The sequence below is a fragment of the Hakea prostrata genome, chromosome 8 (assembly GCF_041222555.1).
Source record: "Hakea prostrata isolate BN-2017 chromosome 8, UWA_Hpros_2, whole genome shotgun sequence".
Classification (NCBI taxonomy): Eukaryota; Viridiplantae; Streptophyta; class Magnoliopsida; order Proteales; family Proteaceae; genus Hakea; species Hakea prostrata.
Window position 1 is genome coordinate 4,448,390 of NC_142607.1, and position 16,617 is coordinate 4,465,006.

General features: G+C 38.6%; 1 protein-coding gene and 1 pseudogene across 3 annotated transcripts; one reads left to right on the forward strand and one right to left on the reverse strand.

Annotated features, from left to right (window-relative positions):
• Nucleotides 1-966: 966 nt before the first annotated feature.
• Nucleotides 967-5,961, reverse strand: LOC149006403 (uncharacterized). The gene is made up of 2 exons (XM_089166472.1): nucleotides 4,636-5,961; nucleotides 967-3,095 (listed from the first exon to the last, which is right to left on the reverse strand). The coding sequence occupies exons 1-2, from the start codon at nucleotides 5,341-5,343 to the stop codon at nucleotides 1,773-1,775; spliced, it is 2,031 nt and encodes a 676-aa protein (XP_089022598.1). The 5' UTR covers nucleotides 5,344-5,961; the 3' UTR covers nucleotides 967-1,772.
• Nucleotides 5,962-10,754: 4,793 nt separating this feature from the next.
• LOC149006404 (prohibitin-3, mitochondrial pseudogene) lies at nucleotides 10,755-15,541 on the forward strand (annotated as a pseudogene). Of its 2 annotated transcripts, none has more exons than XR_016175300.1 (2): nucleotides 10,755-11,808; nucleotides 14,391-15,541. The product of XR_016175300.1 is annotated as a prohibitin-3, mitochondrial pseudogene, transcript variant X2 (transcript). The 2 variants fall into 2 exon arrangements; XR_016175299.1 differs by having other exon boundaries at nucleotides 14,385-15,540.
• The last annotated feature ends 1,076 nt before the right edge of the window (nucleotides 15,542-16,617 follow it).

Here is a 16,617-nt window from a genome sequence, read left to right on the forward strand (position 1 = left end):
TTATTCATACAGTTGCTGTAGTTGTATTGGAAATTAAGTGCAACTAGGAATGGAATAGAAGATGAAGGGTTGACTGGGTTCTCAACTTGTGCATACAATTAAAAGAGGGCTATAATTAAGATTCAATAATTGTGCAGTGTCAAAGAATCTCTACCTAGGGGGTTTAATTGGTTTGTTTTAGATTTTGAGAATCTCGAGCTGATCCTATTTTGTGCTCATAATGTCTCCTGTATTATACTGCTGATTTTTCAACTATATGGATATTTTTGAATATGAAAAACAAGTCTGGGTTCTCTACCTGAGGTTTATGATTTCTCGTATTTTTTCACCATACAATAGAGGTGGGGTCCACTTAGGACTTATTGAAAATCTCTTCTCGCGTTCAAATCCTCTCCACCCAGACAGGATGGCCTATCCGTAGTACAAGGATAGCCCAACCAGAGGATGGGTATGGAAAAACGGCCAGCCTGGGTGGAGATCATCTAGATTATTCAATCTTTAATTTTTAATTTTTTATATTTATTTATTTACTATTTTTTTTTCGATTTGATGTTCATTTGAGCCAGCTTGTGTGCACCTCAACTACATCTTTAGGAGGGAGATTACTGTCTACAAAGGTCAAATCCACGAGCTCTTCACTGAGAAGTATGGATATTTGATCCGTTTTATCAGCACTCATTGGTAAATCCAAGAAGAAAAGAAACACCTATACATGACAAATAGAAAATTTGGACCTGTGTCTAGAGACTCTAGACTCGACACAGTCCGGATCCTCTGTTCAGAACTTTTAAAAATCACACAAGAACGAGAACAATGGGGGTCATTCTCAGAATGTCAACGTTTATTGGGATTCCCAAGCTTCACTTGGATTTTTTAAGAGCACGACAAAGCTTTCACAACTATGTATCCCAAGATTTTGAAAATTTTATTGGAAAAAAAAAGAAGAAGCTAAGTATTGATGGCTGGCGTGGTTCTTAAGTCTAGAAACTAGACTGGACTAGATTGGAGAGTAATTTCTTACATTTTTTTATATATTTTTATTGATCAAACCATGTGGGTTCAAGTTCAACAAGGCCTAATTAGATGGATACTGGGGTAGGCCATTTGGCAGGGTTACTTGGACCTTGAGCAATACAAGTCACCAGATCTGAGATTTTGAGTTTATCACATCACAAGTTCAAACCATTTGGCACACATTATTCCAGGGCTGACTTGCATTTCTAGAGTTAGGAGATTATATGTAGCCTATTGTGATCTAATGATAATGATTCAAGCAAGCAAGGACCAGTGGGTGATCCCCCAAAAGTGTAGAACTGCTGAATGATCTTCTCTTCTCTTCTCTTCTATTCTGGTCTGTATTGAATATTGAATTCACATTCATCTCTTTGCTGTTGCTGTTGCTGTTGCTGTTGCACTTGTTAGTTCCAAAGGGAAACAATTTCATATAGAAGCTCAGTTCTCATCTTGCATTGAAAAAAAGTGCTAAAATTGACTTTAAAAAACATACTATATGGATTTCAGATAACAGAATAGATAACAAAAGGAAGATTCACACTACAGACATACTAGATGTTTTGGCTGCCTCAGGAGATCCATCAAGACTTCAAGATATCTATGCATGAAAACAACCATATTATGTGGATGAGAATAAAGTAACTTTGGCAGATCTCTACTGATATAGTACATTTAAGAGTGCAGTGAACCTGATAAAATGATACAAGGAAGCCTCTGATGGTAGGAGCCACTGCCACCGCAGCTTAAGATCAACTCAATCAAGCCACTGACAGAAGTGAACACTTATAATCCTGGTTTGATTGTTGCCCTGTAGCAGAGTCATGTACGGACAAGCTTTGAGCACCGAAACAGAAATACTGGTTCATCGACCTCCTTTTTACCGGGGTTTGTTTTTGGCTCATGACCACTGGATCACTAACTAGCGACTTCTTAGAGCAAGAGGTGTCAGCACTTCCATTTCCAGTATGCACAGCCTCTTGTTTACCTGAGGAAGAAGGTGAAGGAATTGGTGAGTTTGAGAAAGAACCAGTAGATGATCGGGTAGGAACAGCCAAATGTGGCATTGCCTGAACAACACCATGGATTAGTCCTACAGCAAGCTTCTTCTTGCTGGATGAACTTGGAAGGTTACTCCTGACAGATAGAGCCCTTTTGTTGTTCGGAAGACTGGAGGGCTTTGAGAATCTCTGCCTGAGTGGTGTTGGAGTGTCTTCCAAAGTGGTTTGTTTCTTACATGATCCTACTGAATCATCATCTCCCAACTTCTTCAGATCTTCAGTTTTCTTCTCTTTTTGACTTGACCATCGGAGGAGAATCTTCAGCCGCTTTGCTGCATAATTCACAGAACTGGACCTTTTATTTTCAGAAGAGCCATGCTTCCCATCGACTGATTCAGCATTACTTCGTTCACTTGAGCATGATACACTTCCTGAATCACCACCAACATCTGATGCATTATCAGTGCCTGTGTACAACAATATCTCTGCATCAGAGATTTTAAAAGAAGTTCCGGGACTGCTTCCAATGCCTTGCATCTTTAAGTGTGAAACAATTGCGCTTCTAGCCATATAGTCCTGACAATTGGACAATCCCCCAGCAGAGATCAACTTCTTAATCAATAATTCAGATACTGCAGAACTTGGTCCCTGTCTGAGGAGATCTAGTGGTGTCATGCCATAAACATCATGTATGTTTAAATCAATTGATGGTATCCTCATTAGGAGTTCCACCAGATTAGATTGTATATTCTCAAGAACAGCCAAATGAAGAGCAGTTCTTCCATCATTGTTTCTGATATTAATGATATCTTGCATACTTAAGATGTTTCCACAGATCAACTGCTTCATGAGCTCAATCTGTCTGTCCAACCTCCGGAAACCTGGAGTGCGGAAACCAGCCACAGCCATATGGAGGAAGGTGTCTCCCCCATTGTTTTTCAAAGAGCTGGACGAAGGGGATGTTAAAATTAGAGCCTCTAACACATCTAGGTGACCTTTGTAAGCTGCCACATGCAATGCAGTATTTCCTTGATTGTCAGTTGAGGTGATGATTTCAAAGGATGCCAATAGATACTTAACTACCTGCACAGAAGACCAGTGATTAGACTTCGGTCGGAAAGGAGAGATTTGTGGTAAAAATAAGAAGCTGTAAGATGGCCACGATCGTTCCTCATACTGAGCTTTGAGGAAGCTATCTCCAGGAATGTTTGGATATAAATATCCTAGAATGTATATATAGTTGATATTTGATGAGAGATTGTTTACTAATGAGTAGCTTATAAACAAAAAAACCTGACAAGCAAAAGCATGCAGGTCTAGGAACTTTAAAACCATCAGATGGCATGTACAAATTTTCCAAACTCAACAAACAACACAGATTGAAACCACTGGTATATGGTATATAGAAACAAACACCCATCTTGTTGTTTCCTAATTAATTCAGTAGATGGAAATAGTTCTGAATTTATATGGTCAAGCTATTCAAATAGATAATCTAAATAATTGGGCAATACCAGACGAACAGATACCGGCGAGTTCACTGGCAAGTCTCTGGTTCTTCATCCCCCAGAGCTGGAAATTGGCAGATGAAGTGAAACTTAAAAAGATTATTTTTCACTGAGTTTTCATCTGAATCACAAATAAATATATGAATGTTATGGAGTAGATAAGTGTTATTGGCAATGCTCTTGTCTACCTTTCTTACCATTTAGCATGTGGCCTAACATGATATGATAAGAGTCCCAAGGAAACAAAAGAAAAGATACCAATATCAAGTTTCCAGGTACCTAACACCACCAGGGTTTGATTTAACTGAGTACACCCCTAAATCTTCTCATATACTTCAATGAAACATAGGGCAACTGAACATGATCTTGCATAAATCTCATCTTTGACCATTTCCACAACCACAGGTGAACAATATTAAGGGATGAAATTCACATTGTTTTTTTATTTAAACACATATAACCAGTAAACATAATTCATGTAAAACTAGGATAGAAGGCCATATATATGATTAAAGAGAGTCAGGATCTAAATGCTTCCTGAATTTCAGTTTTCTTTACACTTAGAAACATAGTGCACAGGTGAACTTTCAAACCAAGGTCACAAAGCACAGTAACAGCACACCAGTCACGGCTGATCCCAATACTGGTACTACTATAGATTGGCTCCATCAGCCCACAATTGCTGCGGTCCCGTGAGTCTCTGCACAGTTTTATTTTATTTCATGTCTGTATCTGCCTCTTTTCCCTGTGAATAACCCCCTCAGTTGTCCCTCTCGCATACAGCCTGGTTGCTAACTAGAACAATTTTGAAATTCACCTATTTGGCCGATTCAAGATAAAAAAATCCAAATTTTGAGCTATACAACAAAACAGTGTTTTGAACAGATTAGGATCTAAAATTAGCTGTTAATGGAAAACCCAAGTGGAACAACAGAAAACGGACTAGTGTGATAAAATGCAGATTGCTTAAACTTTAATATAAGACAAGGCAAAGCAGACATAACCACTTTACCTAAACATTTGCACTGAACAAAATTTTGCTTCAGGGAGATTCGTTAAGGTTATCAACTAAAGAAAAATGAAGCAAGCAAGCAGTTGAAGGCTAAAAGGCTCACCTCAACCTGTCCCCTGCCAGAGGCAGCATGCAAGATTGTAGAACCTTGAAGATCTCTATAAGCCAAAACATCAGTACAGTCTGCAAGAAACTCCCTGAGGATCTCCAAATTACCTCCTCTAGCTGCAGCATGAACAGCCCTATTCACCATTTCCAACCTAAAAACCTCAGGGACCTCCTCTGGCTGCCGCTCTGTTTCTCCACTACTTCCCATCAAATACCTTGGAGAAACTGCAAAATCAAACAGAACCCTGAATACCTCAGAATTTCTGCTCCTTGCAGCAGCATAAAAGATATCCGTGACACCGAACTCTCCTTCCCCAAATACTAACAGAGGATCCTTGTCGAGCAATTCCTTGACAAACCCTAAATCCCCAGCGGAAGCAGCAGTGTACAGAAGCCATCCTCCATACCCTGCACGTATGAGGTTGTTGCTTCCTTTCTTGCTCTCACATTCTACAAAGAGCTTCCGAGCAACCTCAGAACGACACTTTGCAACATGCTTGAACTGGGTTTCGTCGTCCCAAACGGTTTCAAGACGGCGAATTCGCCTGAGAGAGGTGAGCTTGATGAGTTGGTTGGTGTCTAGGTGAAGAAGCTCACGAACCAGGTCATAATGGCCATTTGCAGCAGCCCAATCGATTGGGGAGGCGTACCACCATTGATCTCCTGTGCTCTCCCACCGTAAAGGAAAGTATGAAGGAGGCATTTTGATGCCTAGGTGCTATGTGAAAGATAATGCAGAAGAAACTGTAGCTTCTAGGGAGATGGAAACAAAATAATATGGAGAAAACTACGATTTTGACAGTAGGGTTGTGAAAGAAAACAGGTACAGACAGATGGAGAAGAAAGGGTGTGGAAGAAATGAAAGCAAAACAGAATGATCAACCAGGAGTTGAACTGAAAACCGAGATTAATCCAGCAGAAACATGAGAAGCTAGAGCAAAATGGGAAAGTAAGGACGACCCATGATAGCAGGGGTGAAGAAGACAGAGGAGGGACAGTAGTTCCCAGTGGACACTATAAAGTTGCAGAGACTGTTACAAACAGGGGAAGTGGAGGAGGGAATATAAAGGCAAAAACAGCCATTATTGCTCCCATCAAGCAAAATTCAGAGGAATGACGTACTCTTTACGAGCAGAAGGAAGCTTAAAGTTAAAGGAAGCTAATCGTACATCGAGATAAAAAGACAGTAACGAAGATTTGGAGAGTAGCCCACTTGTATAATTACACTGGCCTTACTTCAAATCTTCAATGGCGGATAAAGAATCGCAGAAATGCTGAAATATAGAAAGAAAGAAATTATTAAAAGCAAACTGAATAAAAATTGATTCCTCTGGCCCCGTAAAGTTTTTTTTTGGGGCAAATGATTGAGATGCTGGCATGCTACTACGTATTGTACCCAATTGAGAAAGTAGAATACCGAAAAAGTGAACTGGATGGGCCAAGGAGAACGAAAAGAGATTATACCTTTTCTGGTTTTGGATCTTTTGTGATTTCAATAATCTTAAACAAGGTGAGTTGGAAGGTTTCCAACTTTAGATTGTAAATTCTGATTGCTTCTGCTGAGACTGGGGGAAGTCAAAGAACACAAAGCTCTTCCATCAAAAGTAAAACACTAATGTTAATTGGCCTAATGGCTATTAGACCTTAATGGGTGGAGAATGGAAGCTCAACAACCAAGAACGATAAACGGGTTGTGTTAGAGACTTAGAGCTTTCATGATGGGTGATTTGATTGATGACCCACAAATAATATCACCACCTAAAGTAATATCACTATCTACTTTAGGTTAGGCTTTTCTGGTTTTAACTAAATGGACCCTGTGATTCTGATTGAAATTAAGGAAGTGGTACAAGTAGTTAAAGGAGCAATCTCTAGAGAATAAAATTGCCTACCTTCCTCTTAATTCTTCCTTTTTTCCCCCTCTAAAGATGGAAGAATGCAAGTTGGCTGGGTTGTTTGGTCTTGAAATATGAGTAAGAGTTCAAGTTCTGAGTTTGCTGCTCTGCTCCACAAGTTCATATGATAGAAGATGCAACTAAAGAATTGCAGATTAGAGAATAAGATAGATTTCACTTTTTGAATGTAGGATTTTTCACATGAGACCTTCTGGGATTAGACATAATTAGTGAGTTGTTAAGGTCAGAAGAGAGTGGAGTTAATTAGTGAAGTGTCAGCAACATTGGCTTTAGTGAAATAAAATAAATGGCATATCAATAGCAGGGTCCATTGGCAAAGAAGGCTACTGGGTTGGCAGGTACTGTTCCTAAAGTCCAAAAACCTTTAAAGTTAAGACCAAGCTCACGTGATTTGCAGCTTTAACTTTAGTTTTGCTCTTTTAGGAGGCCACAGCATCTAAAGAGACACAGATGGATAGACATAGACATAGACATAGACATAGACATAGATAGATAGCCATTTCCATGTTATGTTGAGCTTCAGTTTACTTTATCCCTTTTTCCTCACTTTTTTGCTTTCTTTTTCATAATCATGTAAGACCTTGTGAGGAGTGTTGTGGTTCTGGTGTAGGCTTGAAAGAAGAGAAAAACTTAGACATCTATAGTCCCACTTACATTCACAGAACAGATGCAATGGATTACAGAAGGGAAGTGATGCTTGGTGTGCTCTGTATTGTTGATTTCAATGAATTGAAAGATCAAGTATGTTAGGAAATTGTGGGACCGATTCTCAATTTCTAACTAGAAGAAAATAAAACATGCATGAGGCCATTAATCTTGTTCTTTCCACTATTATAGATCCAATTTTAAAGCTGGAAATTGTGGGACTGGGTTTCAACTTAACTACTAGAATATTATAACACATCCATGAGGCCATTAATCTTCTTCTCTCAACTATTACAGAACCAATTAAAAAGCTGAAAATTGTGGGACTGAGTTTCAACTTATAATTAGAAGATTATAAAACATCCATGAGACCATTAATCTTCTTCTCTCAATAGGACTCAACTATTACAAAACCAATTAAAAGCAGTACGTACTGCTAATTAGAGTAACTACTCCAAAATGATTGTCCCACCAACATGAAAGATGACAATGTCTGCCCTAATGATATGTTCCATATAGAATATAATTCTCTCTCTCTCTCTCTCTCATAGATATTATTGTGGGTGCACTTTGTGTGTTTTATGTCCAACTTTTCCAATGGATCAATGTTTCACATGTTATATCGATGTAATCGATGTATTGAGAGAAATGCATCAACATCATCAATACCTAATACAACAGCAACAATATTCTTTTCCCAATCAAATGGGTTACTTTGCCTTTCAATTACCTCAATTTAAGGTCATACATAAAAAGATTTAAGTTATGCATTTATATTCTTTGTCCCACTTTTCATAAGGTCCTATTAGGGGGCATTTGAAGACTTTCATTGAAAATGGGCATTGCCATCTCAATCAACTTTCTTTTATTGTTATCATCCACAAGTGTTACTCTAGCTGTAGCTCATCTCTTATCTTATCCTTCTCAGTTTTGTCATTCATCTATCTTAAATTTCTCATTAGTGCTACACTGAGTTTATCAATGTGATGCTTCTTAACATTCAAATACTCTACACTACACATTATAGCTAGTCTTATGGTGGTTTTATAGAATTTTCCTTTGAGCTTCAAAGGAGCATTGTTGATCACACAAGATACTAAATGCACCTCTACACTTCATCTGCCCTATTTTATTCTTTAGGAAACATCATTTTCTATATCACTTTTATTATTTATGATAGAACCCTAATACTTAAAACAAACGCTTTGTGGAATCTCCTTCACATCATCATTCAACTAATTACCTCCAACGTTATATACTAGATATCATGTTTTCGTTCTACCCAATTTAAAGTTGTTTGATTCTAAAGTTGCTCTCTATGATTATAACTTAGTACCAATCGCAACTTGTGTCTCATATACCTTTCACCAACAAAAAGTAAACACCAATGAAACCCCATATTGAATGCTTTGGGTAAATTATTCATTATAAGTGCACATAAATATGGACTTAAAACCGATCCTTAATGTAACTAAATTGTAATCAAGAATTCACTACTTTGTTCCCCTGTTGTTCTTACAATTGTCATTGAATTATCATTCATATCTTTGATTATGTCGACATATTACTTGCAACAATTCTTTATTCTAGTACTTGCTAAATTAACGCTTAAAGGGCTTTATGCCTCTATCATATCGATACCTGGTAGGCTTTATATGGTAAAAGAATACCGATTTGAAAGTCATGAAATTTTGGAATTTACATTCGATATGGCCCAATTCATGTTGCATCGATGTCCATTTGGGCCTGCAATACGAACACATCCTTCCTTTTCTTCAATGGGTCAGGCCCATAGTAGCCGCATCCTAAATTCCTTACATGGTTCTGGCTTCTGAAAGCAACCCAATCCAGTAAATGGGCCTCTGGGCCGAGGTTTGTACAGTAAATTCAGCCTAATGACGGGCTAATTTAACAATGGCATGGGCTTCACTAACGCAAGCCCATACTATATTGTTTTAATAAATAAAAGAGAAGAATAATAAAAACAAATAACGATCATGTCAATGGTAACATATGGGCCAAGCCCATTTACTCACAACCCAACGAATGGAATGTTTTAAACAGAATGGTGATCGGGTTTACAATTAGGGGTGCAAGTTTGGTCTTAACGACTCTGACCCGCCCTAGCCCACCCTGAGCTTGAATAGGGCCCTGAGGGCGGGTTAGGGCCAAAATATTCTAGTTCTGACTAGGGCCAAGGTCGGGCTTGGGATTACTCTTTAACCCGCCCGGCTTGTCCCAACCCGTCCCTTTTTGCACTAACCTTGACCTTGATTTTGGCCCTAATCATGATCCTAATTTTTTCCCTGATGCTTGATCTCAATGAATTTGAACGAGGACAAAGATAGGGCCAGAGCCAAGCATTGGGTCAATCAGGGCTAGGGATAGGGCCAAAGAGTACTAGGGATAAGGCTAATTAGGGCCAAGACTAATAATCCTTGGTCCTACACTAGGGTCAAGGCGAGAATGTGCTTAGATTAAATATAAAGGGTTGGAGCTTGGGGTTGCTAAAGTCCAACCCAATCCAACCTTGTTGTAGCCCTAGTTTACATATTCCTACCCAACAGAAAGAAGGATGCAAATATGAATATGGGGTAGAAGAATGAACCAAGTTCGTGTGCGCGGGTGCCCATTGAGTCTGGTTCCCCTACCCACATAGGCAATAAATTTTTTCTTTAAATGTAATTGAAGCCAACATCTTCTTTTAAATTAACCAATATAGAATATTTGTTTTTTTTGAGTAGCTTACTAAAATAAAACTTGACATTATAATCATTGCTTTGTTTTTTGGGTTAATCATCTTTGCTTAAAAAAAATCTTGTTTTTAGATTAGATATGTCCATGCGGATTAAAATTTTTTCTTTTCATGCAGGTAGAGAATGAATTTTTTTTTTGGTTGAATCCAAAGAGTTTAACAGGTAGAGAATTGCACTCATGCCCACTTGCATCCCTTGGCCATGAAGCTACTAGATAGAATAGTCATATAAGTAGTCTGGATCACCTCGGACATCCCAGTCACATTAACCTTCCCCACTACAAGATGAATGGTGGAATCCACCTATGAATACTAATAAAATAAACTGTAAGTGGGATCTACAGTGAGTCCTACCATTATATGAGAGAATATATTATTCTCCCCAGCAAAGTGCCGAAGTGATTTGGATTGAGAAGGATTTGAGTCTTGATCAGCGACCCTGTTGGGGAACATGAATGCTCCCTAACCATGAATGTAGGGAGAGCCACAGGGTTTCACTTTGGGTCCATCCCTCTTAAATTTTTTTTGTTATTTTTCATTTATGGGCAATACATCAAATAGTTAAAACTAAATAAAAAATTTGGATCTTCTAAATCTATCTTAGCCTTTTGATACGACTCATAAACGCTTGTCATTTTTTTTGATAAATAAACACTTGTCACTGATTCAGAGGAAAATGGACCAGGAAATGGATGGGTTGGAATTTGGAAATGGACCTGATGGAAGGCGATCCGGATTCGGTAGGGTTTAGGGTTTTAGGGGCTTCTGTTCTGGTTACCGTTACGTGCAGAAAAAGAAGTTGGGCTAAGAAAAAACAAAAAAGACACTTGTAGAACAAGAAAACTTCGTGAAGCCCGTTCATAGTTTATAGAACGTGAGAGCCTCAAGAACAGAGACACTCCTGTGCTCTTTTTCTGTCCGAGATTCAAGGCACATTCGAGTTTACCTTTCGCTGTCTTGGTTTTCAATTCGAGATTAATCGAAGGTTGAAGAAAATGGGTAGCAGTCAAGCTGCAGTTTCGCTCCTGACGAACCTAGCAAGAGCGGCTTTTGGCTTAGGTCTGAGCGCAACCGTTCTGAATTCATCTATGTACACAGTCGATGGAGGTCAAAGAGCAGTAATTTTCGATCGATTCAAAGGAGTTCTCGACGAAACGGTTGGAGAAGGCACACATTTCTTGGTTCCATGGCTGCAGAAGCCCTTCATCTTCGATATCCGTACTCATCCCCACCAATACTCCTCCATCTCCGGCACCAAAGATCTTCAGATGGTCCATCTCTCCCTCCGTGTCCTCGCTCGCCCTGACGTTCCTCGTCTTCCTACTATCTTCAAAACCCTAGGTCTTGAATACGACGAGAAGGTCCTTCCTTCAATCGGCAATGAAGTTCTCAAAGCTGTCGTTGCCCAATTCAATGCCGATCAGCTCCTCACAGAGCGTCCCCATGTCTCTGCCCTAGTTCGTGACAGCTTGATTCGCCGTGCCAAGGATTTTAACATCCTTCTCGACGACGTCGCCATTACCCACCTATCTTATGGTGCGGAATTTTCAAGGGCTGTCGAGCAGAAGCAGGTCGCCCAGCAAGAAGCCGAGCGCTCCAAGTATGTCGTGGCCAAGGCTGAGCAGGAGAGAAGGGCTGCCATTATTAGGGCCGAAGGAGAGAGTGAAGCCGCCAAATTGATCTCCGAAGCCACTTCAGCTGTTGGGAATGGGTTGATTGAGTTGAGAAAAATTGAGGCTTCCAGGGAGATTTCTGCTACCTTGGCCAAGACACCCAATGTTGTTTACCTTCCTGGTGGGAATAACATGCTTCTTGGTCTCAACCCTTCTTTGATGCCTGGCCGATGATCATGGTGATTAACTTTGAATCTCTTACCCATATGATTTTTTGTTTTGTTGAATTATGGGATCTACATAGAATTACATTTAGTTGATCACCTAGCCTAATTCGAGTTTTTGTTTGCTGAGTTTTCTACTTAGGTAAATTTCTGCTGCCAATGTGCATTTAACAGTTGATGTTTAGTTTTAACTGTATTTTAAAGCTATTCATGGTGTGTAGAGCAGTATTGGCAATGAGCTACGGTACTAATTCCTTGATTCAACCAACGACCTTGGTTACACTTATTTAAGTTACTTGTAGATTTCTCACCCACCATGGTTCAGGAAAACTTCACGTAAACCAACTACAGAACTTTAAAGTGCTTATGGTATGGAAGTTTGGATAAGGCTGTAGTCAGTGAAGTATATTGCTGGGAGTGTAGAAGTGATGCTTTGCTAATCTTAACTGGTTATGTTTATAAAGTTTATGATCTTAGATTGGTTATAGATAAGGTTTCAAGAAATCTTTGATAGGACACAAAATTGATTTGGAGGGTACTTATGCAGATATTTCAGGGTTCAAAAACTTGTCTTAAGCATCAGTCTTGACCAGCGAGTTTCTCAAGATCTTGAGATCTTGGCAAGTTTGTATTTTTTTCTCTTTGTTTCGGATTGATATTTTGGTGGTCAAGTGTCTATATTTGGCTCCAAAACTGTGTTTTGGGCAATCAACTTATTCTAATATTTACGTTTTTCTGGGGTGTGGGTTTTTTTTTTTTTTTTTTTGGCATCCTTGGTTAGTGAACATTACCTTGAAAGTGAAGTTGCCTATTCTCCACCTTGCTGACTGCTAGCAACATAATTATATATCTATGGATAGAAATCATGAATAGAAATAGAAACAAATCAAAGCAACGTAGAAATTTAACGTGGTTCACACACCAACTTGATGTGTTACGTCCACGGGCAAAGAAACAAAACTTTCACTCTGTATGGAAGAAGATTATTATGGAGATCTCTCAAAGACACCCATAATGGTGTTACAAACTCTCACCGAAAACCCTAAGGTGAAAATTCCCAAATCTTAGAATGACTTCACAATAGAATGTGAGGTACATACATATCAATTGGTTACTCAGGTATGGGGCTTTCTTTTGTTGTTGGAATTGGGACACCTTTGGGGGTGAATTTGAATGGCACAGATAAATCATACATGCCTGGCTCAATCAATAGCTCAAGTTACACACTCCCATAATCTATCTTTACTTCAAAGAGACTAAAACTGATTGTATCAAATAAGACCTACAGGATTGCGTCTGGTCCCCCACCGAAGTATGTTAGTGTGGGTCAATCTTCAAAACAAGGTACAAGAATTCAGGTCACGCATAACATAGACGCATATTTATTGATAAATAAAATAATTAAGACTTGAAGTTTCTATCCGAAATCTTAAACTACTGTGAAATGTTCACAATGCATATTTCATAGACACCTCACATCCAACCCAAGTACAGCGAATTATACGTAAGTCAGAGGCACCTTCCAATCCTAGTTTTCTTAGTTTTAAAATCTTCGAGATCTCACCTAGATTCTCCAAATATTTGAAATATTTGTCAAGTTGTTTTAGCTGTACATTATTCTTTATTTTTTATTTTTTTGTGTCTTTTATATCATCTTTTCTTAAGAAGGTCAAGTTTTCTGAGATTCTAATTTCTCGAGGAGATCTTGTCGAGTGTTTGAACTATCAGATTTCTGTAGTAGTTTGAGGCAATTGATTGTACCAGGTCGTAGGGATCAAGGAAGGATATTTTCATGTATCCTTGAATGATCTGACAGTTTTGGGGTGGTAACTGTGATCAGTCGGAACTTGGGTTTTTCAGAGGATTATGTCATCAATGAGTATTGTATGATTGTCTGGAGTCAAATGGAAAAGTTTTACCAAATAGAAAGTTTGCTGATTCAATATCATGCTTTGCTGCAAGTGTTATGTAGCAAGTCACCAATTTATTAAAACAAAAAATCACAACCAGCATACATGATAAGCTTCAGAAAAATGTTTCCTAAAGTTCATCAACAAATGTATGATCAAGTTCAATATCAAAATCTGGTTGACAGTACAGTTTTTTAATGGTGTGGGAGATGCTTTGGTTTTGATTTAATTGCTGTGCGTCGCAGCCTGTTCCACTGATGTGTGACCAAGGCCTATCATCATTCCAGTATTGTTGTGTGTTTCAACTGCTGTAGGTGGCAGCCTGTTCCACTGATGTGTGGCCAAGGCCTAACATCATTCCAGTATTGTTGTGTGTTTCAACTACTGTGTAGATGTTTCTTGGTTTTTTACCCCCAAAAAAAAAGATGTTTCTTGGTTTGATGTTTTAATAAAGGCAAGTTAGCACTTTTAGGGGGGAAAGTCATGTCACCAACTGTTGGGTGTCATTTTCATAGTGACACTAAGCATTTCTATGTGGTTAGTAAATGCAGTATGAACAAACGTAAAGACTGGACTGGGTAGCTGTTTGTTTCGTTCATTTCTCTGTGTTTATGTGCTACTCTAAAGTTGCACGATTTCACAGCTATGTTTATCCTTCTCATTTCTCTTTACATTGTTTAGTTGCAGGCTTTGTTACATGATCACCATGACGCTGTGGTGTTGCTGAAATTCATGTTCATGCTTTGCTTACTCCAAGGGCACTCTTGCAACCATTTGGAGTTGGAGTTTTTTGATTGGTAACATTTTCAGATTAGGAATTTGCTAGTGTCAAGAGTTTTTGGAAACTTGATCTGGTAAATGTAAGTCAACCATTTTGAATTCTCACATCCATATATTATACCTTTTAGGGTTCGGCTATGCAAATTTTAATTGAGAATAACGAAAGCTTTGGATCATTTTACCAGTATCCCATTCTTTGTGAAATAAGTTTTACATTGTGGCTCTGCCGTTGTGTTATTGAACCCAGAAGAGCAATCAACGAAATGTGCGGAGATTAGCGATTTTGAGTATCTTATAGTTTGGGTTGGTCCCTTTGATAAAGAATAAAAAAAAATTCAATTGAGGTTTACTTGCCTGGATTTTATCTGTGATGATACACTGATAATGTTCCCCATGAAACCATGATTCACAAAAACCTCAATGATTTCTTGAATGTTTAAATTATTTTTCTGATTCTATAACATGCAGTTTCTTATTTCACCTGCTCATAGTCAAGCTGTTTAAGGAATTCAGTTTCAGGGCACCCAAGCATTGCTTTGTTAGCAATGGCCTCTACTGTATGGTATGGATTTCACTGAAGATGATGATAAAGGTGGTTTTATCATCCGTGTGTGATCGTAGGTTTCTTTTTCTTTTGTGGTAATCGTGTGATCACAAGTTTCAAAACACTATTAAATGTTAATTAACGATATCTGATTGTTCATCCACTGTATTTGTTTGATGAAAAAAGAAAGAAAGAAGCGATATGGATCTGTATTTTCAAGTATATATGCCTGGTATCTGAGTCAATGTATATCCGTGATTGTTCCTCTGCTCTTTGATACAATTCGGGCTGGCTCTTCTGTGGTGGAAGATCATTTTGGTTCACCTAAAAAGTTTTAAAGTTGAATCCTTGTGGTTCACGGTTAAGACCTCAAGAACCTTGTGATCTGGGTTCACATGATGAGAACGTTGAGAAGCAAAGATTAAAGTGGGAATCACAAGCTGATTGTGGTTTCATCTCACGTCAACTGGCTTGGGTGACCAAATCATGATATAAATTTGCAGTAGACAAATAAGATACACAAGGCATATATATGCACATGTCTTTACTCCCTCCACGATAAGTGAAGATGATGAAAACGGTCTTGGACAGTTCACAAGGTTCCTGAGTTTGGTAGATTTAGGAAGGAAGATGTGAGAGAGAGTCTTCTTCCTTGCTGATACGTTCACTTGTCATAAACTTATCCTGCATCTTCAGTCACGGTATGAGCTAGCTTGTTTAACTTGTAATCTCTGCCTCAATGTGTCATTTCTTTTAATTATTCAACCATTTCAGTTAAACGTCAGCCAATAAACATTATATGTTTTGATGTAATGACAAGATGTTATTTGTGACAAGTAGCTTTGTTGGTTGATTCAACCAAATAAAAAAAAAGTAAGTCTCACCACCATTGTAGGATGGAAAAATATAAAGGGGAATGAGATCTCAACTATAAGAGGGTAGAGGATATAGACTCTAAGAATTGAAACCCACGAGTTAAGAGGCAGGACCAGTCGGCTGCAAAAAGGACTTTTGTAACCCTTTCAACTTGGATGCTTGCCATCAGGATGTTAGGAACTTTTTATGCTTTCAATGAATTATCTTGAAATTGCTTTAGGGGATGGGCTTCTTTGACTGAATATTGTCCATCGGACTGTGACAACCTTTATTCTGGCATCCAAAGCTAGAAAGTATGGAACGGAGAGTACCAGAATGTTGACCGTCAGGTAGGTTGGAAAGTACAAATCGACCTTTTCCTTTCTTTTCCTTTAGTCCTGAGCAATAAATGTGCAGTTCAGTCGTCAGTCGATCAAGATTTCGGTAAAAGTTTTCAATCTCAACTGTTGAAACACAACACTAGCAGTCAAAATTGAATTCTCAACTGAAATCTGAATCTAATGACTGCAAATTGGCTGAACTACTCTTGTGCATTTATTGCTCAGAACTGAAGCTCTATCCCCGTAAAACGAAGTTGCTTTAGAACAGTGTGGGCAAATCCGGCTAACACGATGAAGATTGTGGCAAAATATATGTTGACTGGTTCTGGGGAGACATTGTTCAGGTGTTCTAACCTAAACATGAATGCCCTGCTTCCGCATCCATTCCTGAAAT